Source organism: Sminthopsis crassicaudata, chromosome 5, assembly GCF_048593235.1.
Source record: "Sminthopsis crassicaudata isolate SCR6 chromosome 5, ASM4859323v1, whole genome shotgun sequence".
NCBI classification, from domain to species: domain Eukaryota; kingdom Metazoa; phylum Chordata; class Mammalia; order Dasyuromorphia; family Dasyuridae; genus Sminthopsis; species Sminthopsis crassicaudata.
Window position 1 is genome coordinate 219,422,406 of NC_133621.1, and position 27,487 is coordinate 219,449,892.

Here is a 27,487-nt window from a genome sequence, read left to right on the forward strand (position 1 = left end):
TGCTCAAGGAAGAACCTCAAAAGTAGAAATGGATTGTAACACATCGCCCCCCCCAACCTGTTGTGAATAAATCCCCAAATGCCAGTTCACTACTGTCATCTTTCCCTCAGAAATGAAGGAAACATCCTCCCCTCCCCCTAAAATCACCTAATTCAGCCTCTTTGAGGCCTGAATCTCATATATAAATGTGTCCACCAACGGACATCTATAAAGATCTCTACTAATTGGGAATTTAATAGCCCATTCCACTTCTGAAAAGTTCTGGTCCTTAGTTTCCCTATATCTCAATGCAGAAATCAGCTAGTTTGATGTACAAAAAAATAAATAAATAAAAGAATACTAGTTTTAGAAATGAGGGATTTGTGCTGTAATATCTTTCTTATTTGGATAATTAGGGACAAAGTCAATCTTTCTTCATCCTCTTCCATTCACTTTTGCTTTCTAGTGTAGTCTTTTTGAGTGAAGAAAAATCTGTCTCCTGACAATATCTAAAATGCTTCATAGGGTTTTTATAGAAGTTAGTTAGAGCTTTAAGAGAACTTAGAAATGTTCCTTCATTTTAGAAGTAAATAATCTCTAAGATTCTTTCCACTTCAAAATCCTGAGGTCAAGATAAGATTGTAAAGTCATAGGAAATGATAAGAGCAATAATACTACCTACAATTTTTTTATATATAAAACGTATTACATTTATCTATAAAATTAAGGTTTACAAAGCATTTCATAAAAATTATCTTCACAACTCTGAGAAGTAGATGCTATTAAGCTACTTATTTAGGATCATTAACTAGTATCTGAGACCAGCTCTGAACTCAAGATTTTCCTGACTTCACATCAAAAAGTCTCTCCATGTGGGCCATCCAGCTGCCAGGATTTAAACCCCAGTTGATTTAATATTCCTATTATTCTAATCTTCTGAAGATGTCAGTCCCGTTTTCTCTATTCAACTGGTTTTCAAAATTTTCTCCCCCCAGGTTTTTCACCATTATGGTTAAGTTTTAACCATACAGTTTAGTTTGATTTTGGATACTTTGGATCCAATTTAGTTCAGTGTCTTTCCAAAAATGTTGATCCAGAATTGAACTGAACTCATGAGTGACAGGTGCAATATTAGAAATAGAAGTCACTTCTAAAAACTCATGAGCCTTAAGTTGAATCTTGTGTCCAACAGTATTGTACATCAAATGATTTCTGCATCTTCCCCAATCATAAATACTAAATGAAAACAGCATGTGTTGTTCCTATTAGAGTAAACATCACCAGATTATTGTAGCTTGTCAAGATCTTTTTGGATCCAGAATGTGTCATTCAACAATTACCTATCCTTCCCAGGTTCTCAAAAAATTTTTATACATACTTTCATTCAGAGCATAGCTATTAATGATGACTTGAGCAGGGTCCAGTAGAGATTGTCTTACCTGTATATTAGCATATTAATAAACATGCTGGAACTTCCAAGACTTATCTACCTGCAGCCCTCCCTCCAATCAAATCCATCCACACACTGAACACAAATATTACTTATCAATTTTATTTTTAAAAAATAACAGAACATTCCTGGGGGAAATAGGAGGTGGGTTATCCTATTATTTCTGAACAAATGGACTTAGCAAGCGGTACATTTCCACTCCAGAAAAATCAAAACAACCATTAAACCCCCCCACTCTTCCTACAGACAAGTCTTAAATTCTAATCCAGAGAAATTAGTGGGATTTTTATTACTCTTTCATTTCTCCCAAAGAGGACAAAATATAATTAAGATTATATAAATGGTCCTCCTATTAGGACAGTAGGGAGCCATCATATTCCAGGGAACTTGTTCCAGTTTAATGGAATTTGCTTATCCAAGACATATCTTCTACCAAGACCACCCCTCCCCCCAACCCATCACCAAATGAGCAGCATTACAAATGGCACATCAGAAAATCATCAGTAAATCCAATTTCTTTTATTGACGCAATCTCTGCGTTTAAAAACCCCATGAGTTAGTGGGAGCCCCAGCTCCCCAAGACCTCACTTACTAACTGCCCCTCCCACAACAACCCACAAAGCCCCAAGAATCTGTACAATCCAAGTCAACAGCTTCAGAAAGGAGGAGCCTTCTTAAGAGTCAATCTGCTCCCCTGACTCCTGCCCTCTTTCAAGAGGGACCTTAGAGCACCACACACAGGAACCCAACTGGCAGATGGGGCTTTGAGCTCTAAACTGGGAACTATGGGCAATTCCAGGAACAAGGTTGAGTTGAGAAGGGTCATTTCTTTATAGTTCTTTGAGAAAACTGGATCCTGTCCTTGCAAAAACTAAAAATTTAAACAAGAGGATCCATACAACAGAAGATCCCAGAATTATTGGCTCCAGCTCCTACAAAATGGGAGGGGCCTGACCAGATAGCCTGGATCTGAATAGGATTCTGCTACATAAGAATCAAAATGAGAAATGGAGGAAGACATCTTCCCCAACTCCATTTTGAGGCAAGACAAAGACTTGAAGAGGCAGAATGGGGCTGGCACCCCAGACAAATAGTAAGATATTGACCACTAGGAAAGATGAGAGTAAAAAATTTCAGGGGAGGTGGCGGCGGTGCAGAAGCTAGATCGGCCATCTGCCTCTCCCTGTAGAGCTGGGCCATCAACCTTGACCAAGCAGAGAGCAATACAAAAAGTTAGAAAGAGGGGCTTGAAGACAGGTTTTGACTCCTGATTTTATTATTCAATTTCTTTTTTCTGTTTAAAGTAGTCTGCCATGGCCAGGAGCCCTAGCCTCCCAAGGCCAGAGTCAGTCGGAGCTGGTAGTCATTGGAAGGAGGGTTGGTTGTAGGAATTGGGATGAGGGGAGAGAGGTTCCCCGCTCTGCCAGCGGTCCTGGGTGGAAAAGATGAACCGCTCTTTTTGGAGCCCAGGGTGTGGTAGGAGGGGAAAGAGGGAGGAGTACTGGGCTAGGGAGATGGAAACCATCTCAGTCCCCGGCTTCATTCTCTTCTGCTGTTTCCCCAGTGGTGGCATTCTCTGCAGTCTTGGAGGCCTGCAATGGAAAGGACAACTAAAAACCTCTAACAGTCTGGGTTAATGTGTGGGTCAATCTGGAGGGATCAGGAGACAAACTCATCTCTATTTTCTATAAGGGTCAATGTGAGTCTAAATCCCTAGACTATACCCCCACTTTCATCCAAATATACTAACATGAAAATTGTGGACTTAAGCCATGAGAATTATAACCAACCTTCTTTTTTTTCTTTTTCTGGGTCTTCCGACTGGCTGAACTCTGAAGGAGTGCCTAGAGGAAGAGAAAAGAGTGGCTGGTATGTAGGGAAGACACTCAGCATTTCCTAAACTGAACTCCTTTAGGCCTTTCCCCCCTCGATCTCCTTGCTAGTTTGTTTGATACAGAGGTCCTAGATCCCTCTTCCCATACTACTTCTCACCTTTAGCTCTGCATCCTGGACTTCTAGTTCAGACTTGTACAGCTCAGGCTCGAAGGGACCACTGGTTATCCGCATGGGACCATTAGGCATGAGCAGTACTGTGAATTTGAACTGGGCAACAAACTCACCTATGGAAAAGGGAAGAGAGGTTGGGGAGTGGAAGGTCAAGGATTCCTCTGATACACTGAGCCCCCACCCCAAAGTTACTAGGTTCCAAACTCAAGAAATGAGAGGCAAGAACTTAATCACTCCTTGAACACCCTCCATGGGTGTCACACAGTGCCAGCACTTACCTTCCTTCTCATACAGAACATTGAATGGTTGTAGTAGCTCATGTTTAGCGCATTCCACCACACCCATGCGGGCTTTCTTTTCATCCTCAAATGCCCTATATTCGAGAAGATTTGGGGATTTAGCACCCTGTATGTGCTTTCAATGATTCAACCAATATCTATTCTCCTAATACAGAGTATACACAGACAATAAAATTGTTCTGGTCCTTAAGCTTATATGGGGAGGAGAGAAAACAAGAGATACACAAATGAAAAGTAACTTGAGAAGGAAGAGTATGCTGAAAACTTGGAAGATCAGAAAGGTTTCAGGGAAGAAGTGGCCCCTGAGCTGAACCTTGAGGAAAGAGTTGAAGAAGAATATATCCTTAGCATCAGGCCCTTACACTTATCACAAATTCAAAAAACCATCTTTAAGTATCCGCCTGCTTCTTATACCTTAGCTTGGGAGAAACAAGTTTGGGCAGGTCATGGATACAAGACAGGATAGGTGTGGGCAGGCCAGCTGAGTCATTACCAGTCCAGTCCCTTATTTGTCCCCACCAAGACAGGCACCTGAGAGTGAATGGCATGGCATCAAATCGCCTCTCCACCTCGCTAAAAAAGGCACGGGAAGTTTTCATTTTCAGACCATACTGTTTTGAAGGATCTCGCTTGTAGATGGTAGTTCTCTGTCCTGCATCCTTGGCCTACAAAAGAACAAGAGACAAGTGCCTAGCTGGATCCTTCAACCAAACTTTCTTTCCTCAAGAACAATGGAAGAAAACCATGTCTGTTTTGCCTCCCCCTTTCTCCTGGAGAAAACTTACTTTGCCCTCTCCTGAGCTCACAAGAACATCCACAGCATAAACTTCGTGGACTTCAAACTCAGCTTTTTCATGGTCCTTCCTGTGTAGATCAGGAGAAATGAGGATTAACAATTAAGGTTAAAGAGACTAGGAAGGAACATGGAAAGATAGAGCTGAGGACAGGGGACATACTTCTGCTGGTCTGTGGGGTTTTGAATAATGGTTTTTTCTCCATCGATGACATGTTGCTTCAATTGGTGAGACAACATACCTATAAGCAAAGGAAAAAGATGAGCCTTTGGCACTTGCTGCCACGAGGAAATTGTCAGAATCCATCTCCCTCAGCAGTTTCTAAGAGAAGCTACATAGAATAGACAACAAATTTGATCCTGAATTCAAGATTGAGTTTTCTCTGCTCTGGAGTAGAATGGATCCCCAGAGTCTTATTTCATAGCTGAACATTCATTCTGGGACATACAGACACAATCCACAATCTCACCTTCTATTGGTGTGCAGTTAAATGAATGGGCAACTTTATTCCAGGCATCTGTAACTTGTGTGTTCTAGAAGGCACAAGATTCAAAATCAGCAGAAGATGGCAGAAACTTTGTAAGTCAAAACTCATCATTCCAGCCCCCCCTTCCCTCCCAGAGGAGGAAAAAAATGGAAACTATGCTAGAGCATTGGTTCTCAAATGTTTTTTGGTCTCAAGACCCCTTTAAAACTCTTCAAGTTTTGAGGATGTCCCAAAAATCATTTATGTAGCTATTATTTTACTTAGATTCATCACATTAGAAACCAAAATGTTTAAGTATTATCATAAAGATAATTTTGACCCACAGATCCCTGAAAGGCTCAATGACACCCCTCCCCAAATATCTCCGGACTAACTTTGAGAACTAGTACCAGAGAAGAGTGACTTTTTAACATTTTTTATTCTCTTACCTATTATCCTTACACCCTCAAGCTATATTCACATAAGCTTATAACCCTTACTAGAAGATTATCTTAATGGAAAGCACAAACCTCCACACAACTATATAAACCATGCTTCCTCACCTGGTTTCCAGGCTTGACCAGCCGTAGAGCTGCCTCAGCACACAGATGAGCTGCCTTAATCACATCTGCTTTTCTCCCTGTCACTGGGGTACCCTGCAGATAAAAAGAAGCAATCAGTACCTTTCCTTGAATATGATTCTTGCCATGCCCATCCAATGAGTAAAAAGGAAAAGTAACTTTTTTCTTCGTGATCAGAGGAAGGAACTTAGGGAAGGGGTTCTTTAAATAATGTCTTGGTTTATCTGCCTGTAGAAATAGATGCCTAGATATTTTAATGGCTTGGGTTTGGATGGAACAATACAACTACATAATTTCTTAATGATACAAAAAAAAGGGGATCCTCAAGGTCAAGACACGCACCTTAGATGCATCAACCACGAAACTGTGGGCCACATTTGCAATGAAACCATCCACATGGACTCCCAGGTCACTAAAAAATACATATGGAGCAAAGAGTAAGGAACAGGATTCCACACATGACACCAGCCTCTCCACGAGTCTGAGAATCAGCCTGGGCACTGGGCTAGATCAAGGTTGATCTAAAGCCTTTAATTGGTCAGGGACTTACATTTTTACTAAGTCACCCTCCTTAAGGATGTAGTCCTGGTCGCTCTTCAAGGGGGAGAAGTGACAGACACAGTTATTTACCGAGATGCTTGTAGGGAAGGCAATACCTGTAAAAAAAGTGACTGTCAAATCTAATACCTGCTTCTCCCTAGTTCTAGTACCCCTAAGCCAAATGGGAATAGGTCCTTTACCAGAGACTCCACTCGGGAGTAGCCAGTTTTAATGGGGAAAGACAGGTTTCTGATCCCCTGCCCCACCTATACTCCAAAGTATTTCAACCCCAGAGATGGTTGCGTAAGTTTTAGATCATGAGTCTGGGAGAAATTTAGGATCAACAAGTGGGGGGCTTGTTACCTTTTTTCATCTCCTTTTCCTTCTTGAAAATCTTTCCTGTCTCCTCCATGATCATGGCATCTCCCTTCTCACACAGACCCAGAACAGATGCACCTGAAGTCGATGCTTCTACTACCACCCTCAGGACTCCTGGTAGGATAGATGGGTACCTTGGTTAGAATCGCACCACTTCAGTTACAAGCATTAAGGCACAATGTTGGTGAAATAACATGGATACTGAGCCCTATCATTTTGGTAATGCCAAAATCTTATATCTCAAAAAAAACTTGCTGGAAGACTGTTTCTCCTCTTCAATACATAAATCCATCTCTATTACATATGAAAAACAACTTTCTTCTCCATTGATGGTCATAACATGATACAACAGATTAATAACTCCAAACACAGCTTTTTCTCCCCCTTCCCTTGTCAGGGAAGTGGTACTTCTGATTAGGGCAAGGTTTATCCATTGGGAAACCCACGTGTAAGAAAAGCTAGTTAGAAGGTCATTTATAGGCATCAAGAACAGAAGGAAGACTGATGTATACTGAGACTGATGCCTTGTTAAACGTCCTCTTCTTCCATCTCCTGATACCCTCAAATTAGATGGGTGTTATGAAGCACAACTCACAAAACCTTCCCCATTCCTCACAAACTTCCTAAAACTTCAAAGAAATTAAATGCTGAGAGCACATGGCTCAGAAGCATTCCAAATGCTAAACTGAATCAGTGACTTTTGAGTATTTTTTTCCCATTTGAGCTATCATCTTCCAAAAGCCCTCTTTTTAAAAAGTTCCAAAAACACCACGGTAAAGGGCTTGCTTTAATGTCTGTATGTGGGGATGCATCTTAAGAGAAGCTTGGAGTTTACTCAAACCTCAATTTGGATCTAAATCTTTAGTAATCTTAAAGACGAGGCTTTCCCCAGCCAGGTCAATTACCTCAGACATCAACCTCCACCTTCCTATTCAAAAACCCTAGGACAAAAGAGAGACATTTCTCCTTTTGGAGATCGCTCAAGGATATAGTTCTGAGACAGTCCAAGGGTTTTCTGGAGACAAGTGGGAAACGGTGACACCTGCCCGGCAGCGGGCCGCCAAAGGGACAACCGCTGGTAAAGTCACAGCAAGCCAAATAAAGGAGAAAACTTCTCCGGCTCGGAAAACAAGCAGCTCTCCACCTGGCATTTCCTAAACCCGCAGCGTGAGCGCGGAGCGACTCGAGAACACCCCAAGGAAATGTCAGTTCTTAGGGAAATAGGAGCGAATCCGGGACATCCCTCCGGGGAAGAGCAGGAGACGAGCGCCCTGGGACGCTGCTGCGGGGCAGCGGGCAGCCCAAAGCTCTCGGGGAACCCCCGTCGTCCAAGCGGAGCCGGGGGAGCCCCCCGCGGGAGGCCGAGACACAGAGAAGAAAAGGCCCCAGAGAAGCACGTGGCGGGGCAGCTGGTGTCAGCGGCGGCAGGGGAGGAGGAGGGAGCGCCCCGCTTGGGGGACTTGGCAACACGTGCCCGGGCCGGTCCCGGAGCCCCGGCCAGATGCAGAGGCCAGCCTGACCCCCCCCCCCCGGCCCCGGCGCCGCCTCGGAGAACCGGCCCAGGTCCCGGCCCCGGCGCCGTTTCCCTCGAGGCCCCCACAGCCCAAGAGGGGCGCGCCCTTCCCTCGCAGCCAACTGCCCGGCGCCCCAACCGCCCTGGTCCCCCGCTCGACCCCAGCCCGGCTCCTCCGCATGCCCCGAATCGCGACCGGAGCCCCGGAGCCCGAGGCTCAACCCCGCCGCATCCCGCCGCCCGCCTCAGCCCCCCGGGCCGCACTCACGGTTGGCGATGTCGCCCCCCATCTTGTACTTGGTCACCACCAGGTCCTCGGCGATCGTCTGTTCCTGCTGCTCGTCCTCGCCCGACATCTTCCCGCCGCCGCCGCTGCTGCCGCCGCCTCTGCTGCTGCTGCTACTGCCTCCGCCGCCGCCGCCGCCACCGCCGTCGCGGTCGCCTCCTGTTCAGCCGCCGCCGCTTGTGGCCGGAGCCCCCGCGGTACGTGAGGGAGGAGGGAGAGCTAGCGAGCGAGAAAGCGCGAGCGGGCGGGCGGGAGGGCAGGCGCGAGCGAGCAAGCGCGCGGTCCCGGCGTAGAGTACTCTGGGATGGCGAGTCTCCGCCACTACGGGCCACCAGTGATACGCCGCACCAGGTGGACTACAACCCCCGGCCTGCCTTGCGCCCGCCAAGTCAGGCCCCAGGGCCTTCCCTTGCATGCCTATCCTCACGCCGGGCACGCTGGGAAGAGTCAGTCGGCCGGCGGGAAGGCGGGGCTGATGGTAAAGTGGGAGGAAGAGAAGCGAGCGTCCCGCCCTCTGGGTTAAAAGGAAAACTACACCTCCCAGAGGGCATCGCTGCGGGAACTCACGTAAACTGGAGGCGGGGAGATGTCGGGGTGGGGTGGGTGGGGGGCGATCCCCGGAACGCCGAGGCGCGGGTGGCTGGGTGTGTCCGGAGGAAAGATCGGGCTCCGGAATCCTGTGGGCTGACGTAGTTTCCTCGATGGCTAGCTGGTAGGGCCGGCTGGGCTAGCTGGGTGGGTTTGGGACCCTGAGGGGAGGGCAGCGGAGCTAAGGGGGTGTGGAAGGATGGAGGGGGCGGAGCTCCCTTTCTGCGCCCCCTCGGCCTGGCAGCCTGCGCCTGCCCGGCCAGTTCCGCCTGTGCTGGCGGGCCTTTGAGAGGGCGTGCTCGCAGGCTACCTGTGAGGGCTGATCCGGGATGTAGAGCTGCTGGCCACCGACAGGGGGAAACAGGCCAAAAGTTCTAACCGGTCACACAGGAAGCAAATACCCCCACTAAGTTTCCGAACCCTGACCCTTTTGAAGTCTGAAGCCGCGTTCTTAACCACGTAGCGCCTGGCAACCGGACACCCTGCACGTGTTCAGGCTAGGTCTAGAGAGAGCCTTCCTGGCACTGACGCCGGGGGCAGCATCGGAGCCAGACTCGAGACGGATTTATGGAAAACCTCCCTACGAGAACTTCCAGTGGGGCTGCTTCTCAGTCAATACAGGCATTCATTAAGCACCTACTGTATGCTAAACTGAACTTTGCAGATACAAGGAAAAGCTAGAGGCAGGTCCAGCTGTCAAGGGGCTCATTGCTCGAAAACTAGTACCGGACAGACGAGCTTCTGAATAGAATACGCAGGATGTCCACAGGAAAAGCTCCCTTCCCCCCACCTCTTTCTTAGTGTTTGAGCTGAATGAGCCACTAGTGGCCCATCGATTTATCATCTCGGTAAGAGCGAGAGAGATCTGGCCTTGGGTGGATGGGTGGAGGTGAAAGGAGGAGGTGGGGCCGGTCCTGCTCTTTCTTGCCCACGTGGACAAATCACTTAATCTCAATCATTTTAACTAACATATCTCAAAAAAAAAAAAAAAGAAAAAAAAGAAGCGGGGGTGGGGGGGACGGTACAGAAAGTTGATCCCTTTGCAGCTCTAAATTTTTGAGCAAAAGGATGAGTTTAATAAATGCTTCTTGATTGACTAGATGGCCTTAAAGCTCTCAGATCCTCTGATCCTTCCATTAGGCATAAGTTGTGATGGGGTAGAGAAGTTAAAGAGGGGTTTCCTCATTAGATTCTCACTTGTACATTCCCATTAGTCATATGTAGGGAGATGGTAAAACTTTGGCATTTTTATTCAAACACGTATAAAAACAAACAAACAAAAAAATAGCTCCTTCAGCTACAAACCTGAGATTCTCCACTCCACCCCTATTCCCTCGAAAAAGAGATGGGTCTTGGGGTGTCTGGACCCTCCCACCAGGCCAGTAGCAGATCAGCCACCTGCAACCTGTGCCCAGGTACTGAGGGTACAAATCTGTGTCTGAGCTGCAAGGCTCACTAAGTATCACTGATTTGGGCATGACCCAGAAAAAATTGCTTTTAGGGAGTTGGGTGAATTTGTTTTGGGATAGTAAGAAGTCCTTGAATTATTATGAAGGTAGCTTTTTCACATGCACAAAAGCACAGTTAAGTATAAATGTGAATGGAAGGAGGTCCTTTCCTTCTGGTCAGCCTTCTCTACTGCTCCAGCTTCATATATGTATGGATGGATGGATGGATGAGTACTTTGGTCAGACTTATAGTAAACTTAAAAAAAATTACTTCCAAGCACCCTATCTTCATAGTTTTCTTTACCCCCTCCTTCTTCTCTCTGTCCTTTGAGTTGTGTTTAATAGAGGAGGTAGTAAGTAGCTGGTCCAGCTCCTGCCTTTTGCCAGCCTTGTGTGGGTAGATGGGGAATAAATTGTCCCCTTCTACCAAGTAGCCACACTCCACACTACATGAAGTAGAGGCTTACTTAAGAGCCCAGAAATGCCAACTGGGAAATTTGGACAGAGGAATAAGGATACAGGGATCAATTCTTCATATCTCCAGGGATTCCCCCTAAGGGAGGTGAGTATGGCACACAATATAGAGGAAACCCTCCCACCCTTACCAGATCTTTTGGAGGAGGAGCTAGAGAAGAAAGTGCAGAGTTGGCAATACTACAAACATTTTGTTTGGGGAAGGAAGAGAAACTATTTAGAAGGTTTCTCTTCTCCCAACCAAGTGGGAATGAAGGGAGACAACTTCCAGGGGATGAGAGGAGAGCCTGGGAATAGAGGGAATACTGGAAAGGAGTACCGATAAGGAAGAGGGAGTACCCTCTAGAGGTGCCAGCTGCCATATAAAGCCTCCCAAGTGTGGAAAGGTTATGTCCCCTGAGTACTGGCCTTGGAGAAAAGCCGGCTATGCCAGTAGTCAGGGTTGTCAAAGGCAGAGTGAGTGGCCTCAAGGGTTTGAAGTGGCTTGAGGTGGGCATCATGGATGCACGGGGCATGGTGCCCAGGGCTCTGAAATGATCCCATTTCCTCATAACCTTGCTCAGCTGCCGGGCAAGCCCCCATGGCTGCATAATCGCCACCAGAAGTTCCTCCACCATGTCGACGATTCATATACTCATAATCCTCATCGGGAGTTGTTCCTGGAGCAGGCATGATGGGTACAGGATGGAGTGGGCAGCTGTGGGTGCTGCCTAAGGAGGCACTGAGGTCCGATCCCACGTCCATGTACTCGTAGCCCAGCTCCTCCAGAGATCCTGGCCTTGGGGGTCTTGGCAGACTCTGCTTTCTTCTCCGATTCATATATTCATACTCGTCATCTTCATCTTCTTCCTCTTCAGTGCCCAGAATAGAACTGAAGCCCACAGATGATGACAAAGTGCCATCCCGGGAAGAAGGAATACCTGGGCAGGAGGAATAGAGAAAGAGCATTGAGAGCTAGGGAGAGGTATTCAGAGTGTTTTGTGAAAGTCATGGAAAAGATCAGGGTAGGAAAGGATCAGCAGAAACTAGAGATTTCAGAGATCCCAATGTCAGAAGGCCCTGCCCAAATCCAAGCACCTTTGGTGTGGGTGTCGGGCATCACATAGCCATTGACATCCTCCTCCTCCAGGCCTGGTGGGGTGAGCGGAGTGAGGGGGGTGAGCAGGCTGTGGCGCTGGGAGTGGTAGGCGCTGTCACCTCGAGGTCGAGGGCTTCGGCTGCCACACAGAGATTCTGCCTCTTGCAGCTCAGCCTCAGAGCTTGTCCCCCGGCCTTCTGACGATTCAGAGGCGAGTCGGCCTCGCGGGTTCTGGAGCAGAGAGGACGGGCAGGGGTACTGCTCACCACTCCCACGGGTCACAGACCCCTAAGGAAGGAAACAGATACTCAGACATAGGAAAGTCAGACTGGGTTTTCCAAATCCTCCAAAATGTGTTGTCTTCTAAATCCTAAGGCTTATTCTCTACAGTGGACCCCACCACTATAGTCCAGGGATCTTGTGCTCTCCTGACATCTTTCCGCATGGATGGGCAAGCATTACCTGTCTAGCCCCTCCAAGGTTGCTCTGGTTCATTGGCATATATCCAGATGAAGGACTTAGAAAGCTCTGACTCTGAGGAGAAAAAAAGGAATTAGACAAAAAGTGGCTCCCCAGGACAGGGACACCTATGAACTCTTCAGTTCTACTTACATATTATATTGTACTATTTTTGGAAGGGGGAGAAGGTAAGGCCTTACCCCACGTGGTCGGGACAGTGTACCAACAGGCAAGCTGAGGGCAGAGCCTAATGTGCTTGCCAGTTCTTCCTCTTCCAGCTCCATGTCCAGTTCTAGCTCCGGCTCTACCTCCTCCAGTTCCTTGTCAGTCAGAGCAGGTATCTCTGCCCCAGGAGGCAGCCCAGAACCACTATCCCTCTGTTTGGGGGAGAGGAATAGATTGTTAATACAACGGAGGACTTTAATCCTTTCCCTTCATCTTCACTCAAAGGCTACCTTCTCACCTTGATGACCAAATATCGTGGTGGATCTCGGGCCATCCGGGTGAATTCATTGGCCAGTTCTTTGAATGTTGGTCGTATGTTCTCATCAATCATCCAACCTTGGGTTGAAATAAGAGCAACAAGGAGGCATAAAAAAGTGCTATTGCTAATAAAGTCCCTGTGGAAAGTCAAAAGGGATGAAGTCATTGAAGGCACAGAGGGGACAAAGATCAGAGAGGAACTGATGACTCACACTTAACCATGACCATGTAGACATCAATAGTACAGATCTGCGGTTGTGCTAGACGCTCTCCCTTCTCCAGCAGGTCAGGCACTTCAGCTAGTCGAAGCCCTTTATAGGGTATGTCCCCAAATGTCATCAGTTCCCATATTGTCACACCTGGCCAAAGTATGAATAAGATAAATACAGCTTGATGAAATAGGTGACATTTTACGAAGTGTCTAGCAGGGGAGCTCTTTGAATTTGAAAGACATTTGAAATGTATAGGGTGAAAGGTGATTACATGAAGGGGGAGTACTGACCGTAACTCCAGACATCACTCTGGTGTGTATATTTTCCAAAATGGATGCTCTCCAGGGCCATCCACTTGATTGGTGTCTGGTGATTTTGGAGAAGAGAAGATGTCAGTTAATCATCTAGCCTTCAATTTCCCGAGATCCCTCAAGCTCACCTCCCTCCATACCAATGCCCTTTTTGGCCTGTCTGTGCCTTCTGAACTAGTCTTCTTCATGTCTTAGATACTTCTCTCATCCTCTGGAGCCCACCATGCAGTAAGTAGCAGCTTGTTATTAGGCAATTTGTTGAACACTTCTTACTACTTTAGTACCAGTGCCTTCTGTATCTCTTCCCCTTCCCTTACCTTAGCCTCACTGTGCAACAATTGTTTATCATCAGGTGGTAACAGATCAGCCACTCCAAAATCAGCAACCTGCACCTGACTTGGGGACTTCAGGAGCACATTTCGAGCAGCCAGATTTCTGTGTACCATGCCATGTTCTTCCAGGTAGTACATACCCTAAAAGAGGAGGAGGAACCTTTGGGGGAGGAGTGCTAAGATCCAGAGCCAGCCCTAGATTCTCAGAGCCACAGTCAGCCTTTCTCCCCACCAGCCCTTAGGAATACCCCATCCATCTAACTGATTTGTACCCACTGAGGATGTCTCACCTTGGCAATCTGCACACCCCAGTTGAGAAGTAACTGTGGTCCCAGAGCCCCCCGATGTTGTCGCACGTGGTCTAACACTGATCCCAATGGCAGAAATTGAGTGACCAGCTGCAGAGATGACCCCGGACATAGCCCCAACAGGCGAACGATGTGCGTATGATCTAAGCTGCCAATGGCTAACATGTGCTAGAAGACAGAGAGTAAATTTAGACAAATCTTGGAATGTTCACAACCATATTTCCACACGTTAATGTGGCTGGTAGTGGCCTGCTGTTTCTGACCCAGCCTCACTCTACTTTCTCCCACATAACAGAGTTGCGCTCTTCTCTATCACCATCCCCAGACTTTTCCAGCATGCCTTCTCTTCACTCACATCAGTTACAGCCTGGAAACTCTGCCGTCCACTCCGGTCTTCAATGACCTTAATGCAGACTGGGATCTTGATGGACTCGCCCTCTGGGATCCATATGCCCTGAGATAATTATGTGATTTTGGAGTTATAAGGAACTTTAGAAATCCCCATCCTCATTTTAGGCCCAGAGAGATGAGTGGCTTATCCAAAGCCACATGGGCATTAAGTGACAGTGCTTTTGCTTTGGCCCAGGAGTGTCACATTAGCCCAAAGCCATTATCCTTGCCCCAATCAAGTACCTTTCTCCCATCATTTGATATTCTTCCTCTTCCATTGATCCCTTCTGCTTTTTTGGCCCCAATGTCTCAGAATCCCTCCTCACCTTGTGCACAGTTCCAAAGACGCCTGAGCCAAGAACTTTAAGTTTCCTCAGCTCTGTCTCCTTGAAAATTCGGGCCAAGACCTTATTGGCCTTTTCACCAGGGTCCAGAGGTTCCAGGCTCTGTAGGAGATATAGGGGAACTATCAAGAGGCTTTCTATAGAACAGCAAGGTGTGAAAGGAACTAAAGGCATAGTGGTGAAAGAAAGAAGAAATAGTTAGCATTTTTGAGAAATATCAGAAAGCTACCAGGATCAGAAGTTATGCATTAAGGTGTCTAGCAAAGAACGTATTGTTTTCCATGGTGTCAGGGATGACCAGAGGGTGTTGACAAGGACTCCAGAGGGACATTTTACCTTGGGGTATCTGTGTAGGGAGAGGAGAAAAGGGCAAGAAGTCTATTTAGATGATCTTGTTACCACCTGACAAGGTACTTTGACACATTTTTTCATTGTAGCTTTGCAATAATTATGTGAGGGAGGTTGGATCTTATCCCTGTTTAAGGATGAGGAAATTGAGACTTAGAAAGACTGATTTACTGGAGATCACACAACCAGTATGGTAACTCAGTTGAAGTTTTCTTGCACTGTACCACGCTATTTTCTTGAAGGGAAGGGATTAAGAAGTGACAGAGAATGATTGAACAGTATGGTGGGAAGGGGGGGGTCTCCACTAGGAACTGTTGGGGGCCTTTAAGTACAAGAAGGAGCATTCACCTCACCCCGCTCCAAGTAGCGCCTCATTGCTCTTTTATTCTGGATCTTTCGCCCTCTCAAGTAGAACAAGGTAAGTAGCAAGGCCAAAGTGATCACGATCAGCCCTGCTACCGCAGCTAGACCTACAGCCATGTGAGTCTTACTGTAGGATAAAAGAAACAAGGCTTCACCTCAGAATGTAGTTTCTTTACGTAACCCTTACATCCATATCTAGAGAACCCCACTGCCTCACTCCTCACAGACTAGCCTAGACACAGGCTTCTATGCAAAAAGTTAATTCATTCCTGATAACCCAACCTATGTCAAGTTAGTTTTAGAAGGGGAGGATAAAAAAAACCAATTCCTGCTTTTTTTAACAGACTTCCCTTTCCCTTTTCAGCTTCTCCCTTCAGCAATTCAAATCATTGAACTCCAACCTACCTGCTAATGGCTTGTGGTTGTCCCAAACAGTCATGGAGTTCTGGTCCACTGCACCTGGAGCAGAATAAGACCCCCTCAGCTTAGGGACTTAGACAACTGGCATTCCTTTCTATGAGTTCTTCTCCTCAATAAAACTTGTCCTAAAGCCTCCAATGGTTTGCCCACACTGAAGTCCATATTTCATGGGAACCTATGAATGGGGCTTGAGTCTCTGATCCCTTCTTTTCTCTCTGGCCTGTCTTTGCCCCAGCTCCTAGGGACATTTTCTGTGGTGGGACAAGCCTCCCCACTCCAGCCCTCTGGAATCTCTCAGTTTGTTGAGTCCAGTTCCTCTGGCTCCTTCTAATCTTTTCCTCTCCTCACTTTTTGTCTCTTGTTCTTTGACCCTCCCTGACCACCCTTTTTTCCCTTCACTGACCCCTGAGTGCAGTTCTCATGGCAAGGTAGACACTCTCTATGAGCATCTGGGTACTTGTAGATGGGTCCTTTGGCTCCCAGGAGGCCATGGGGGCAGCTGCTCACACAGTGGGGTCCATCCCGGAAGTGGGCACACTGAGCACAAGCATCTGAGCCCTAAGGGAGGTGAAAGACAAAGTCGAGGACAGAAACCCGAGGATCCTTTGAGCTCACCCAGGTTGTTCGCTACCCTGGGTAAAAGATCCAAACAATGACCACTTCTACCTCAGACCCAAGAAGCACAGAGCCAGTTTTGCTTTTACATTTGTAGTCTTAGCCCCCAGCATCCCTTGGAGCATTTTAGTAAATGTTTGTTGATTGATTTCCTGTCAGGGCTATGATATTTGGCCTTTGAGTAGCCCCCTCCCTCTCCAAGGAACTATGGGGTTTATACTCTACCGAGCCATAGCAGGTGACATTGCCCTCCACAGGCTGGCACTCAGGATGGCAGGAGAAGCACTCATCCTCATGAGCAAACTCTCGAGGTTCTCTGCAGGGGGGTCCGAGGAGACGGCATCGTTTTCAGGTTCTGCCTTCCATAAGCCCTTCTCCCACCTCCAGCTCTATGTAACACCTTCCCCACCAGCCCTATATTAGGCCTCTCCACTTATACCCTCCCACACACAAAAGCCCTTTCCAGCCTCCTATAGTACCCATTAAGGAAGTTGCATTGGGTCACACAGACTCCCTCTCTGCTGTAGTTTCGACAGGATAAACACTGGCCAGGACCAGGACCCCAGCAACCCCCAGATGAGCACAGGGGGTCACACACTCGACCCTCTGCCACTGTAGAAGGAGAAAAGGGTCAGGAGAGCCCTCCTCAGTCTGCCCACCAAATCCCAACCAGTGGGCTTGGCCCAGGTCCCACAATCCTCAGCTCAGAATCTTGCCTCCCATTCCCCTCCTCATTCCCCTGGAACTTCCACATCAGCACTGTCTGTCCCCTGGAGCCTTCTCTTGTCCCCCTGCTTACCACAGTCCTTTTTGAGGCGATTGTGCTTGATATCCAGCCTCCCTTCCTTCGGTCCCCGAAGCAGCCTGGTCCAGTTCAGAGAGTGGTAGTAGCAGAGCTGCTTGTTGGCACTGATATAAATACGCCCAGCACTGACTTCTTTGAGGGACCGGAGGCCCAGTGATGTCACATTCAAATTTTTCATGATCAGCAGTGAGAAACCCCGACTGGGGATAAGGAGGACAACATAAGGGAAAACAGTTAGGGATCAGGAGCCTGTGACTTGAGTGAAAACCTTCTTTTTGCCCAAAGACCCAAATTCCTGCCACCTCTTCATCACAAGGAAGGGCAGTCAGGGCACCGCCTTCTTCAGAGACTTACTTGTAGAGACTTCGGCCACCTATGGTTGTCAGGTTGGAGAAGACGCTAAAGTTGTGCATGTGAGGAGGCCATGACTGGATGTTCAGGTAACCTGCAGAAGGGACAAGCTCTGCTCATGGAGTCTGCCCTCTTTCCCCTCGGCACCTTCTCACTTGCTGGCGTCTCTGCCCCAGCAGCTGGCCTCTCTGCCCCAGCAGCTGGCCTACACTGCTCCTTCTTGGGCTCACACACTTACCTGTAATCTCCCGAACTGTCTGGAAGACATTGAGTTTCTCAGGATCCAGTGCAGGTATGTTGTGCCAGGGGTCCCTGGGGAAGATGAGGAAAAACATGAGTTTTCTCCAAATTTTTTTAAGATGAGCCAGAAGAAGGATTGATTAGGTCTTGATTCTAAGGTCCAGAATCTGGAGGAGGAAATGATAGGGACTGGACAGGAATTAGCATAAGCAAAAGCTTTGCCACAATTACAGCTGCCCAGCACTGGAACAAGCTGCTTCCCCCCACCTCCAAACTCTGGGAAGCATGAGTCCCTCCAGAGGGGAAGTGTTGGAGCCCAGGAGAGAAGCCTCTGTTAGGGACATCAGAGAGCAGGGTGCATGACTGATGTCATATGATCATTTCTTCTGTTTGGGGGTGAAAAGAAACCAAGAGGGGTTTGAAGAAGAGACAAGTCTAACCCTTTGAGGCCGGTGATGAGGAAGTCCAGGTTTCCCAAGATCTTGGTACAGTTCACAAAGCCATCAATGTTGCTGGAATCCACAGTCTGAAATCGGCTACCTGAGCCTGTCCCCTCACAGGCTGCAAACAGAAAGGGGATGGGGAGGAGTCAGAGCAAATTCTGAGAGGTTCGACGGGAGGCACTAAGAGGAGGCTGAGGGGAATAAAACTTTGATCCCGACCCACCTTTGGGGCACAGCCCTCCACAGGGCTCACATATCTTCAGCCCGTTCTTTTCCACCTCCATCTTGTCCCCAGGACAAGCCCTGACACAGGAGGTGTGATCTATCACAAAGTTATCTGTGCAAGGAGAGAAGACAGGAAGGGAAGTGAGAAAGGGCAAATTTCACCCTGTCAGACCTCCTTAGGATTTAATACTGAGCAGGACCTTACAGGGCGAGGAGTCCACCCCACTCCCTGCATTTGGCAGATAAGGGAACTCCAGGCAGAGCTGAAGTGGTCTCCAGAAGGCCACGGGTCCTGAGTGGCAGAGCCAGGCCTCAGACTAAGATCCCCTGTCTCCCAAACCAGTTTTCTTTCCCCTCTGTAATACAGCTAGAGCAGAGGGAGCTCCCTCCCCTCCTGTACCCTCTCAGGTGTCCCCAGGCCTACAGTGGAGGTTCTGGCAGCTCCCTTTATGTCATGCCCTCAGCAAATGTTCCTGGATCTCCTCCCCAAGAGTCACTCATAGAGGGGTCATAATCCCTCCGTCTCTCCATTTATAACCTTCTCCTCCACTTGACCCATCGCTGTCCCCATGGACACACGGCATCTCCTAGAGTGACTTCCTGTTCCTGTTCCACCAGACTCTGCCCAGATTTCCTTTCTCTACCTGTTGCAGCCACTTACGGGGACAGCTGGCCACACAGACCCCTCCATACTGGTACTTCGTATGGGGATTGGGCTCTAGTTGGAAGGTGAGCTTGTTGTAGACAAGGGGCAGAGGACACAAAGATACACAGGCTCCACTGTCATTGAAGTGTCGGCATGCCTGTGAAACATGGGGAGAGTCAAGGTGGAGGAATCCTCGTGTCCCCCCTCCCCCTGTACGCTCCCCCCAGCCACCAGGCCTCCCTCCCCATCCTCTCCTGTTCTTTGTGTGCCAGGCCCAGGCACACTGAAAAGGGGCCCCTCCCCTCCCTGCAGTACATACGAAGCAGTCTGTCTCCCGGGGACCTCCACATCCACCTGCACACTCATCATGGCAGCACTGGTTGGGATTGGGCCCAAAGCAGTGGCCATTGCATTGTGGGGCACAGATTGTCTTTGTCACTAGTTGAGGGAAGAAAGGTACAACGTGTGACCCCCAAGGTCTCCCTCAACAACAAAGTAATATCTGATTTGGATTATCTTCAATCCATTCTCCTCTCCACCTCCTTGCCCATTCATTACCCTTCCCTCTAAGTCCTGGATGGCTGAACCCACACCAGAGTCTGCATTCTAGCCAGTCTAGGGAAGATTGAGGAAATGAATGTTCAAGGACATGGGAAGGGTACACACATGTTTGGCAGTCTCCTGGTCCGGGACCCCAGCATTTCCCTCCACAGGACTCATGACAAGGAGGACCTGGTTGAGGAAAGAGGTACAGACAAGGAAACCATTAGGATCTCTGTCCGTCAGTATTTTGTGCTGTTTTACCTAACAGAGTTTGGAAGGATCATCACTCACCCTCCTTGTCCCAAATCTATACCTTTTCTTTAACACCTCTCTGAAATAGTCAATCAGACTTTGCTTGAGGGTACAGGGAGCAGGAGGTGAGTTCAGCAGAGTAGGAGCTTTAAGATGAGGGTAGAGGTATTTATTATAGGAAAGAGCTTGGTTTGAAAAGATGGGCATGATAATTTAATATGTCTATGGCTAAATGACTATTGAGAATCTGCAAGAGCCCAAATGAATATATAGGATATATGAGATCTAACTGGGAAAAACTGCCAGGGAATTTAAAGGATAATTTTTGGAACTTTCTTCTGGGAGAAGGAATAGCAATACCAGGCTACTAAAAAGTATTTCATTCTGGACATTTATTTACTTGAAGATGTTGGTTTACTCTGGAACCCAAAGAATATGATGAGGGATGAACTTATTCAGTGTCATGGATTTAGAGAAAGCTCCTTTGGAGGGAAGACTTAATGAATTTGGGGGAGTGACTCACAATTTTTGCCATTGTTCTTGACCACAATCTCAGCCTGTGGATCTCTCACGATGTCTCTCCAATCAATTGTATCCATGTGACAAAGTTTATCATTCCTTTCTATGTAAACACCCCCAGCTAGGATCTCTGAAGGGAAAAAATTGGTAAAGTTGAAATCTCCAGGACCAAACTGAGTTGCTTGCCAGAGGTCTTCCGTATATGTCTATCCTGGTTTTGAGATATTTGGAAAGAAATGGGGTAGAAGGTAGATGGGTTTAGGTAGAAGAGATGCAAATTGGAAAGAAGTTGGCGCTGTTTGAGGATAGGGAATAAAGCTGAAGCAGCTCTTGGTTCCTCAGACACCTGTCCTAAATCTGGTTTATTTGGTAGAAAACAGGCAGAGCCAGAGGAGACTGGAAGATTCGGCTGACTCAGCTTTCCCCACTTCTCCCACTCCAGGATGCCCTGACTATTTATTTTTCAACTGACTGGGGCAAGGAAGTAGAAGGGAGAGGCTAAGGGTAGAAGAGGAGTGAGCCAAGTCACATTTAACCAGACAAGTAGAAGAAATTAGGACTGTGGTTTTGGGGGTGGTGAGGTCAGAAGAGTAGTAAAAAAAAAAAAATCAGAATAACAGAATATAATAACCCCAAAAGTAAAGGCCAACAGTGCTTAAGCGCAGATCTTAGCTATGATTCCCCTCATTCTCTGCAAAGGCATAAGACCTTTGGTTCCTCTCTGGATCTTATATGAAGGGTTTATGGTAGTCAATTTGGTAGTGAAATGGTTTTTTTGAGCCATTGGAAGAAAGAATGGATGAGCAAGGATGGAAAGAGAGTTGAAGAGGTGAACGGACAGCTTTCAATGAGTGGCCAGTAGTAACTTGGAAAGACCAGTGCATTGGTCAGAAGGGTCAATTCAGTGCTTAGGATAATCAGTGCAATAGTTAGTCAGGATAACTACAGGGTACAGTTGATAGAGCACTGGGCTTGGAATCAGGAAAATCTGAGTTCAAATTTGTCCTCAGATGCTAGCTGTATGATCCATGGCAAGTCACTTAAGCTGTATTTAAATTAGTTCATCATCTCTAAAATGGGGACATGCTAGAGAAGAAAATGGCAAGGCATTACTAGGAAAACTTCTATGGAAGCAGATAATTGAACAAGACTGAACAGTAACTAACCTGTGAGCTGATTGAGGCGGAGCTGGCGTAAGGCATGGCTGGAGTTGGTGTTATAGTTTAGCATGACAAAGATGGCAAACTTTCCATCATAGACCTGGGCCCCCCTTACCACACGAAGGTTGGGGAGTGGCAGAGTAGAGAACTCATTCATAGCGATTAAGACGTATCCTGTTACCTCCCGGATCCACTATATTGGGAAACAAGAGCATCAATGAGAAGGTGTGAATATACATCAATCAAACAGTTTCATTCAACTTTCCTCTAATTGCAAAAGCAAAGATGGGAAAGGGAGGTGCCATTCCAAGTATCCCAGATTCTCCATTCAGAAAAAAGTTGAATTTGGAGATCACTTTTTTAAACCCTTCCCCTCTGGGAGTCAGGATGCTAAAACCAAGAGAGACACAATTATCCTGCTACCCAATGCCTTCTTCTCTTGAGTTTCTTCATCTATATGAATCCTTTTTCTAATTCTATGCCTATTTTTCAATTTGAACAGCTATAAAAAGGTCTCCTGTTTCTCTTCCCTCTTCTAACTTTATTTTCTTCATCTATATGTTTTTTTTTGTTTTGTTTTGTTTTGTTTTGCTTTTTGCCAAGGTAAGAGGAGAATAGTAAGTTTGGGAGAAGAGAAGGCCAGAGGAAGAAAAGGATTTTTTCATACAAAAGAAAAAAGGGTTACAGTAAATTTTTGGAAGTAATATTCTCTGATCCAAAGAGAGATCAGGGTTGTTATCTCAGTGAGGATGGAAGATGGGTGAGGGACAGAAAGTTTCCTCACCTGTAGAAAGGATAGGTCAGGGCTATGCCCTGTAAGCACAATTTCCAGATTTCCCATCACAACCTCACATCGGTCATATAGTTTATATAGTGTCTGGTACTGGTTTTCGGCATCACCAGTCACACTTAGTCCATTGAGGGTCCCTGGGCACACTGTTAGAAAGAGAATGTGGATATTTAACATGTATTATCCCTGCCATCTAGGGAAGGGGATGGGGAAAGGAGGGGAAAAATTGGAACAAAAGGTTTGGCAATTGTCAATGTTGTAAAATTACCCATGCATATATCTGGTAAAAAAAAAAAAAAAAAACTATAATAAAAAATAAAATTTAAAAAAAAGAAAGAATGTGGAGAGCTCATGATCTGGAGATTTTTTCCTTTAGTACTTTTCTACTTAATAGAGACAGGTTTCTTCTGATGGTGATTAGAGATCTGATAGACAAGGCAATTGCTTTCTACCTTTAGCCTTAGTCATTTGAGGGAATTCAATAGCAGAAGAGAGGGCAGGGAAAGGAAATGGATATTGGACTTCAGAATAGGCACTAGGAAATCTTACCTGTGAAGTATGAGGATTAAAGGGTTAAACAAGCTGAAAATACTGTCATTTCATTTTTCTTTCCAGGTAGCTAGTTTTTCAGAATGGGGAGGGTGAGGAGGAAAAAGAGGGCTACAGCTCTGCTCCTTCTTCTAGGGGCACCCAGCTCTTTATCACCCCCTTTTATGCCCCAGGGTCCTTGAAATAAAGGTCCCTTTGGGGCCAGACACACAGCCCCCATTGTGTCCACTGTGGGTGAGGAAGGGTGGGGGAAGTGGAGTGGGGGCAGTATCCAGGGCCATAGCCCATCCCACAATGAGCTGATTCTGTCCAAGTGAAGGGGGCAGCCCCCACCCTTTTCCCAGCCTCCTCTTGCTCCCCCTTCATACCCTAGCTCAGACAGTGACCTCACTGGAAGGAAAGGAGAATGGTCTATAGCAGCTTTGTCTTTTAGCTTGGAGAATAGGCACCACCTTCAGTACCTCCCTCCCAAAACTCTAGCTCCACCTCTCTCTACCCCCTCTGCTATCCTTTATCCAGCTGTGACCATCATCACTCCACTCCATTTCTTTACCTTCATTCTATTTCTCTCCCTCCCCCTCCCCCAGAATCCCTGCATAGTTTTCACCAAGGACAAAAAACATTGGGATAAACAACAGGAAACTCCCCCTTATCCCCATATCTTTGTTTGGGGGGACAAAAAGGTTCAATTCAAGAACTTTTCAACACTGGCCACTCCTAGACTTAAGAAGAAAGGATGATGTGTATTGGGGGCACGTGAGAAGATTAAGTTTGTGTGTCTTCCCATTAGGTGTCCACGGGTTGGAGAAATATCTGAATAAATAGTGATATTGAAATGTAATGAAATGTTACTTGGATGTAAGAAGTAAGGTATTAAGGTATCTCTGTCCCCTTGAAAAAGTTCCTCCCTTTTCCGGACAGGAGCAGAGATACCACCTGTTTGCAAATACTTTTCCTTGAGGGCATTGCCAATCCATCTGGAAGCAGGCATGAGGGAAATGGAAGCCACAGAATTCCCTCTTGCCAACTCCATACCAGATCTGATCCCTTGACAGATCCCCATTCACTCTCCTGGTCAGGATTCCATTATTGAAAAGGGGGAGGGAAGATGGGATGGAGATCAGTACGAATCCGGGGATATACATTGTCATTTTGGAAAGGACAAGAAGGAAGGCTGAGAATTGCATTGCTTCTGTGTGAGAGATGGCTAATATACCAGCAGATTAGAACTGCCTCTATGTCCTTTGCTAACAGGATAGCCCTTCACCAAAACCTCCCACCACACCCAAGAAGAAAAGACTTGTGTGTCTGTGCAGAGATGTTCTTGAGAATACATCCCAGACAGCAGTACCAGTTAAGGGCTAGAGAGCCAGCCTCAGAGCAAGGAAAAACTAGGTTGGAGTACAGCCTTTGATGCAAACTGATTGTGTGGCTCTTGACAAGTCACTTCGGCAACTCTTTAAGATTATAAATAGCACAATTTCTGAGCTGCATCAGAAGAGAAAGAATTTCCTCACTCCCATATGAATGAAATCAATCAGACACAGATTTTTTTTTTTTTAAATACAGTGAAAATATCTGCTATTTTTGTCCGTGTCCTGCCTCTTTTCTCAAAGCCTTCCCTACAGCTACTCCAGGGACGATTTTGTACATGATACATTGGCTTAGGCTACCAAATTAAAGGACATACCCTCAAATTTTTCCCTTCCCCCCTCCCCATTCACTCCTCAAAAAGTACCACATATTTTGGGGTTATTTATGGATTCTAATGTACTTGGGGAGAAGGGGTAGAGAATTAGGAATCACTGTCTTCTACCCACAGGAATAAAATCCATCTCACGCATATAAAAAGGAGGGAATAAAGGGTAGTAGGTGGAGGTGAGGAAAAAACCAGGAAGGAAGGACTAGCATCCTGAAGTTAGTGCTACTGCCATTTCTAGGAAGAAAGTTGGTGTCTGTGAGTTGAAATCATCTAACTCCCCAAATTATCCAGGAGCATAGAGAAAAGTTGTCAATCACAGAACATCTTAGGAAGACAGTATTGCGGAACAAGAAGGACTTTTTCTCTCTTACTATTCCCCTGGGGGATCCTCAAGTGAACCTCCACTCCAACATCCCCCCTACCCCAGACCAGGGATAGGACAAAGGGAGCATAGAGTTACCCAGACAAGGCCGGATGCCCAGAGGCTGAAAATTCAGATAAAGGAAAGCCTAGCCAGTGCTCTTACCGCCCCCCCCCACCCCAATCTCTCCTCCCCCAGGAAAAGGGCCAGAGGCCAAAATTCCTGGTTTCCTAGCTGATAATTTCTCATTCGCAAGTATGAAGGGGAGATAATTACTGTTACCCCTTAGTTCTGCAACTACTACTCATTATACCAGACCTCCATTCTTTCAGTCGGGAGTGTTCACAATTCAAGGACCCAGAGGCTAAATTTAGACCCAGCAACTGTGGGGGAAACACAGGTGTTTCCCCCACTTCCACGTCCCCCAACCTTAGGGGAGTGACACAAAATGCATTAAAGTCCCAAACTGGGGGAGATGGCAGTAAAATACTTAAATCTTTGACCCTCCTAAATCCCACCAGCACTCAGGGATCAGTCTCCAAGAAAAGGGCTGGGGCAGTCCTTCCTGAACTGTCTCCTGAAATTCTCTCAAGCCTCCTTTCCCTTCATGCCTCTCGAGAGTAAGCAAGGAGTTTTAAGTGGTCCAGTTTGCCAAAGTTTGGATTACGTGAGGTGGACCGGGGTAAGCAGACAGGAGTGGTTTTCCGAAGTTCTTTATCACTTCATCACCTGGACTTGGCCCTCTGGCTATTCTCTGCCCTGCCCACCCCCACTCCCACAAGCACTCACACAAACAAGCAATGAAGGGGAGGGGCCCGAACCTATTTTTCAAAACAGGAGAACTGCCCCGTCCACCCCCCCAAATCGTATCCTAGCTCCTCCCAGAGCCGGCAAAACACCGAAACTGGCGGAGGCTGAAACCTGGGGAACCAGGGAGACGGAACTGGGAAAAGAAGTTAAGACTCCAAATTCTGATTCACCTCTCCAGAAAATAAAACAATACTTCGGGTTATATCACCCCTACAAGAGGTTCCCCAGAATGCCTGGGGTTCTTGCAGTCTCGAAATCGGATCGGGAAACTGAGGCAGCAGTCGCTTCCCCTGGAAAATCCTCAGAAGGCGAGAGGGGGTGGAGGGTTGGGGGGAGGTCCAGCCAGCCGGGGCTTCGAGTGCTTCAGAGTGGGGGCCACCCCGAGAAGCCGGACGGGGGCTTCAGGCACTAGCCTCGGAGTCGGAGGCTTCCAGGTTCCCCAAGCCCGGCTCCTCCCTGCACTTGGAGCTCCCGGGAGCGCCCAGTTTTCCCCCTTCCGCAGCCCTCACTTACCTGCCTGCGAGCTGCCCACCTCCGAGCCCGTGGCCAAGTGGAGGAGCCAGCCCAATAGCTGCAGCTCCAGGAGCCCCTTCATAGCTGCTGCGCACCGGGGGCAAGGGACCCGGGCCGGATCCGAGGCTAAGACATCAGGACGGAGCAAGCCACCTGAGCCCGGAAGGGAGGAGGCGGCAGTCCGCCCAGGTAGCGAACGCGAACTGGTACGGGATCTGGAGCTGGAGCTGGGACCGGGGAGGGAGGGAAGGGAGGGGTGCGTACGTGTGCGGGGAGTGGGGTGAGTCACGGCCGCTCCCGGACTCCCTAGCGCTGGCAGCACCTCCGACTTTCGCAGGGTTGAAGTTCGATTTCGTCCCAGTCCCTGCCTCTACCCGGCTCGTGCTCCGCCGCCCTGCTCCGCCCGCCCCCCTTACGCGGGCCCCGAGTTCATTGGCTAGACTGTGGGAACCCCCTTGCTCCGGCCAATCAGAGCGACGGAGGGCTCACCCTCATTTTCTCCGAGGCGGGGGAGCAGAAAATTCCTAAGACTGCCCCCACACACACCCCCGTAGATAAAGGAGGGATTCTCTCTTGGCTCCGCCCATTATGTAAAGCACACCCTCCCCCACCCTCCTACTTCCCTGGCCGGTTGGTCCACTTTGGTGTTTTTTATGCTCTTGAGGTGGGGGGATGGGGAGAGTTCCCGCCTCCCGGTCCTACCCCGCCTCCCTGAGGAATTGAGACCCCACTACTGAGCCTGCCGATCCGCAGGATCCCTAGCCTCTCCGAGCCTCCGTGAAATTGCACTGTCTCCGGATGCTTTCCCCCTCCAAAGCCGGCGCCTGCCCAGGCTCCCCAGAGAATTTGCGGAGGGGAGGGGGTACCAGTCTGGGAACAAACCCCAGGCCCCGCCTCTCCCTTCCCTCTCCGAGAAAGCGAAGGGGAAAGGAGGGAGGGGCGGACCCAGCCGGGCTAGGGTGGGGCCAAGTCTCGATGCACCTGTTGCTGCCTGCACCTCCCCTACTCCGCCTCTTCGGCCCCCACGGCCCTTCTAAAGGACAGCTGCCTCTCCGCCACCCCCTTCTGAATTCCCCCAACTGTCCCAGAGCTTCGGAGTCTTCTTTCGCGGG

At 47.8% G+C, this 27,487-nt stretch overlaps 2 protein-coding genes and 1 long non-coding RNA gene across 4 annotated transcripts; 1 reads left to right on the forward strand and 2 right to left on the reverse strand.

Moving 5' to 3' along the window:
• Window positions 1–1,933: 1,933 nt before the first annotated feature.
• On the reverse strand, window positions 1,934–9,142 carry PA2G4 (proliferation-associated 2G4). Its single transcript, XM_074270050.1, has 13 exons — window positions 8,276–9,142; window positions 6,480–6,608; window positions 6,127–6,232; window positions 5,919–5,988; window positions 5,559–5,651; window positions 4,999–5,062; window positions 4,692–4,770; window positions 4,521–4,599; window positions 4,267–4,400; window positions 3,715–3,809; window positions 3,422–3,549; window positions 3,220–3,273; window positions 1,934–3,021 (listed from the first exon to the last, which is right to left on the reverse strand). Exons 1-13 carry the CDS (start codon window positions 8,361–8,363, stop codon window positions 2,956–2,958), a joined length of 1,185 nt encoding a protein of 394 aa, XP_074126151.1. The 5' UTR covers window positions 8,364–9,142; the 3' UTR covers window positions 1,934–2,955.
• LOC141544176 (uncharacterized) lies at window positions 8,911–15,989 on the forward strand. The gene is made up of 3 exons (XR_012482549.1): window positions 8,911–9,005; window positions 13,699–13,807; window positions 15,796–15,989. It is a non-coding gene; the product is annotated as an uncharacterized LOC141544176 (long non-coding RNA).
• On the reverse strand, window positions 10,103–26,735 carry ERBB3 (erb-b2 receptor tyrosine kinase 3). Of its 2 annotated transcripts, XM_074270048.1 has the most exons (28): window positions 26,376–26,735; window positions 22,435–22,586; window positions 21,657–21,843; window positions 20,495–20,620; window positions 19,843–19,908; window positions 19,496–19,614; window positions 19,192–19,333; window positions 18,529–18,642; window positions 18,303–18,423; window positions 17,861–17,934; window positions 17,626–17,716; window positions 17,266–17,471; window positions 16,946–17,078; window positions 16,692–16,782; window positions 16,255–16,409; window positions 15,837–15,890; window positions 15,417–15,558; window positions 14,703–14,822; window positions 14,342–14,440; window positions 13,969–14,154; window positions 13,664–13,819; window positions 13,326–13,401; window positions 13,036–13,182; window positions 12,804–12,901; window positions 12,541–12,717; window positions 12,344–12,415; window positions 11,881–12,169; window positions 10,103–11,723 (listed from the first exon to the last, which is right to left on the reverse strand). In XM_074270048.1, the coding sequence occupies exons 1-28, from the start codon at window positions 26,455–26,457 to the stop codon at window positions 11,191–11,193; spliced, it is 4,008 nt and encodes a 1,335-aa protein (XP_074126149.1). In that variant the 5' UTR covers window positions 26,458–26,735; the 3' UTR covers window positions 10,103–11,190. The 2 variants fall into 2 exon arrangements, with proteins under 2 accessions (XP_074126149.1, XP_074126150.1); XM_074270049.1 differs by lacking the exon at window positions 22,435–22,586 and having other exon boundaries at window positions 26,376–26,511.
• Between the last annotated feature and the right edge of the window lie 752 nt (window positions 26,736–27,487).